Source organism: Pinus tabuliformis, chromosome 2_2 (assembly GCF_031772625.1).
Source record: "Pinus tabuliformis cultivar Carrire ecotype Pingquan chromosome 2_2, CPIR1, whole genome shotgun sequence".
NCBI classification, from domain to species: domain Eukaryota; kingdom Viridiplantae; phylum Streptophyta; class Pinopsida; order Pinales; family Pinaceae; genus Pinus; species Pinus tabuliformis.
The window spans coordinates 470702187-470706350 of record NC_142300.1 but is presented as its reverse complement, the minus strand read 5'-3'; the positions used below and the strand labels follow the sequence as shown (position 1 = coordinate 470706350).

General features: G+C 34.4%; 1 protein-coding gene across 2 annotated transcripts; it reads left to right on the top strand.

The window, feature by feature from the left end:
• The first annotated feature begins 2421 nt into the window (after nt 1-2421).
• LOC149193366 (uncharacterized) lies at nt 2422-3423 on the top strand. 2 transcript variants are annotated; one of them, XM_089406603.1, is made up of 2 exons: nt 2422-2687; nt 2988-3423. In XM_089406603.1, exons 1-2 carry the CDS (start codon nt 2665-2667, stop codon nt 3289-3291), a joined length of 327 nt encoding a protein of 108 aa, XP_089262729.1. In that variant the 5' UTR covers nt 2422-2664; the 3' UTR covers nt 3292-3423. The 2 variants fall into 2 exon arrangements, with proteins under 2 accessions (XP_089262729.1, XP_089262728.1); XM_089406602.1 differs by having other exon boundaries at nt 2982-3423.
• Nucleotides 3424-4164: the final 741 nt, after the last annotated feature.

The following is a 4164-nucleotide window of genomic DNA, read 5'->3' as shown; positions in this document are numbered from 1 at the left end:
GCGATTGAAATCCAGTGCTATTTCTCCCCTGGTTTGCCCTGTTATGGGATTATAGTTTGCTTTCTCCCCTGCAGGCTGTATCCTCCCAACACTACCATCCGGTCAGCTAACCTCTTCTCTTGCAATCGAGCGATGGTCAGGCATAGAATGAGGAGCCGTAATGGCGGGAGTCGTGGCGGTCGCAGGCGTTCTCAGCCCGCTCAAGCTGCTAATCAGTCAAATCCCCCTGCCTTTCAAGCAATGATGCCTCCGTCTAGCCCCTCCTGTAGACCATATCCATATCACGCCTTTCAGAATTATCATTTTAGGTTCCAAAGCAGCTTAATCAGGCCTATCATCTCTGCAAATATTTCCATTATCTTCTCGGAGGAGGAGTCTTTGCCTCTTGCTTCAGCTCACACTGTGGCAGAATCTTCTCAGGGAGGCTTCAGAATAGCGGGCAACCATGGTATTGAGCGGCAACAGGAAGAGGATGGTCAGGCCAATACGCAGAGTGAATTGCAGGCAACAGACAAGGCTAAGGGGGTCGCTTTGTCTCCAGGTGGCAGCCCCCACGGGGCTTCGGCATCGATAGCTGTTGAAGGAAACTCAAGCAGCACTCTTCCGGCTTCGATTCCTCCAGGTGGTAGCGGGGATGGTGATGCAGCTAAGGACGAAGACTTCTGGTATGGCAACGAGTGTCCGGTGGTGGAGGAGCCACTGGACCAGGATGTGGTCATGTGACAACACCTGGCTCCCGTGGACATCTCCACTGATTTCTTTTTGACTCATATTCTCCAGTTCCTTGATTCTCTGGTTTTGTTGAGGCGGACAGGTGGTTTGTCTCTCTGGTTTTGTCTATGTTCCATGCGGTTTGGCAGTTTGAGGTTCTTATGCTATTTTGGACAGACTCCCCAGCCTTCGTTGCTGGTCAAGTTAACTTCACTGGGATTGATTCTCTTTTTGGGTCTTTTCCTAGTCTTCATGTTCCTATATCTGGTTTTATGAACTCCGTAACTGATCTTCCCAATCATGGGATAGTTCTGTAAGGCTGAAAGCATGCAGCTCTTCTCTTTTGAGGCTTCGTCCTCCTTGTAAATTTACTGTTACTCTCCTTTAATAGAATTAGTATTTACTGAGAAAAAAATAGACTAATTAAATTAATATTATGGAGGACCTATTCTAAAAAGACATGTTTATTGACATAATTATACCTACCATTTTTCATATATATAGTAAAATTATACTAACTACTTTTCTAGATTATAGAATTATAAAAAAATGAATACAAATTTATTTTAATTATAGAAATAATATAAAAAATATTTTAATTATTTATTTGTAATTTTTCAAAAAATTGAAACATTTATTTTTATATAAAATTTTAATACTTAGACTCACATTTACTTGGTAAATTAGCCATATAATTAATGACTAGTAAAATGTTCCATAGTCATCAAAACACTTACCTTATGATACTTGTTACATTATCAAGATTTATTTGGAGATAAATCTCAATTTTTATATGTGACTACTTTTAAGAATATTCTAGAATATTTTGTGAAAGTTAAATCTATATAGGCCACCTAATAATTATTGATAATTAAATTAAAATCCCAAAAACTCTTACAAAATAAACACTCCTACATATGTAATTAACTATACTAATGCCATTTATTCATAATAATTTGTTGTCAAAGAAGAAAAATGGTGTACCACCAATTTTCTCCTAAAGAGATATAGATAGAGCCAAATGTATAAGCAAAGTGTTAGTAACTTAGATGGCTGCCCAAAATATATATATTCAAAATATTTAACACAAAATAACTCTACATCTTGATTCTCTAGTATAACTTAAAACTATTTTAACTCGGCAAAGAGTTCATTATGGTTGAACAAAAATAAACATATTAATAACCCAAAATTTAAAAATATCTTAAAAAATACATATTTGCGTCAAATATTATCATTTTTTTAAAATACTAATGTAATCCATACTTACTGATAACAACCAATAATGAAAATTTTTCCAAAATAAAATCATATCCACATTAACATATTTATACACATACAAAGCAAACACATCCTACGATTTAAACTCATGGAGTGAAATGCAACGTTGAAAGACAGGTGCAAATTGTTTTGTTGGTTCATGCTCTTTGTTTTCTTCAATGCAAAGTTATCAAAGATTCTTTTACTCTTTGTTTTCCTTTCCTACTTGTAAGCTAATTAGCGTAGGGATAATGGAATTAAATTAATACGGTTAGGTCGTTACTGTGTTTTGCTATGTTTTGTTTCCTTTATGAGAAAGGAATACCTCATCCCTTTCTTTGACCTCTTTCCGAGAAAATCAGGAATGAAAGAACAAAGAAAAGAATAAAGGTTGTATTTTTGCCTTTCAAATAACCATTTTCTTTGCTTGTCCTACACTGTAAGCCGATTGTTGTAATTGTTGGTTGTGTCAGGTCTCAGGTCTACTGAAAGAAGCCAGTTGTCTTAAAGTTGATCGCTGGTAAACATTTATCATTATATTTATTTCGATCACATTTTATAGGTAGCAGAACTGGACTGTAGATTTATTATCAAAAAGAGGAACAGATAAAGTATTTGGCAATTATTTTTCCTGTGTATAAACCAGAAGCCGACAAATGCAGAGAACATTAACTTTTCTTAGCGCCAAGAGGCATGATGTTATATTTTTTTACAATGTAAGTTATATAAATATCTCTCTTGTCAAGTTTGTAAAGAGAAATCAGTCTACAAAAATCTTTCTATATGTGATTTAGGCCGAAGCTCTTCTTATAAAAGATATATTTTTTTTTTAATAGATGAAAGATCTTAGATTATAGATTACCCTATAAAAATAAGAGATATGGTAGTTACAACTGTAATGTAAGGAATATAAAAGGACCTTTTTGCAGACAGATTGAAAACCTATGAAAGTTGTAGTATCTATTTTATTAATATAATTTAGAAGAGTGTTTTTCCTCTGAAAAAAAAAGTTTCAGATTGCTATGGATCTTCGCCCTCAGAGTTGAACACGCCCTCAGAGTCCAGCGCAAACATCGGCCAACAATGACGTTATCTTGCTCCTCTTCTAATTCCTTCGCTGTCGCCGTTGCCGCTGCTATGGCGCTACAGACTGCTGCTTCTTCTTCTGGTTGTTACGATTTTCAATTGAATGTGAATCTTCATATTAAAGAGACAGAGGCTGATAATGTAAATGCCATCGGCAACAAAAAGAAAGCGCAGGCAGGGGAGGATCCATTGAGACGCGTGATGTATCTCAGCTGCTGTTTCGGTCCATATTGAAATTAAAATACTTTGTACATTATGCATGTGTTTTGAATAACAGTCTCAGATGTGAATTTTTTTAACATAAAATGGCCGTCTCTTTTGTGTTGAGTCTTGGAAGGAAGAAAAATGTTTCTATGCTCAAGACCGTTGCACTGTCTTTATTGATAATAATATCTCAAAACTGGAATCTAGAGTTTCACATAAAATTTTGAAGGCATAAATTTCTTATATCTTTTGAACGCAGAGATTTCTTTAAGATATAAGATTTAGAGGAAGTTGTAATTGGTTTGGGTTATTCAGAGGAGGTTTACTTTCAGATTGGATTAGTTTTTATTATATTTTTTTTTGAGATGTCTATGCTTTTAACTGAATAACTGTTAAAACTAATTTTTGATATTTTTTTAGGCTTATTGTCTGAGCCTAATTTCTGGGTCGTCTAAGAAAATTGGCCTTGTTGGTTTGCTTATTATCAAAGCCTAATTTCCAAAGTTTTTAAAAAAATTAACCCAATAACTTCTTTTAATAAAATATTTTAGCAAAACCAATTAAACTAACCTTCCCAGCTTTAAATCAAGCTAATTACCAAATACAAAATTTTATTTTATATTATTATTATATATATTAAATAAAATTAATAGTTAAAAGCTTATACTTTCTAATCAATCCCAGTTTCAAATCCTTCCTGACCATTAACCAAACCCAGTTTCAAATCCTTCCTAACCATTATACTTCCTTTCAGGGATCAAAGTAAAGTATTTATGCACTGTCTTCTAGGCAAAGTAAGGAACTGAAGCTATTTTATGTTCCGGAAGTAACAGGAACATATAATAATTACTCCGAAGCACTAGTTTGTCCGTACATTAACATAATAATATCATCTGATTGGAC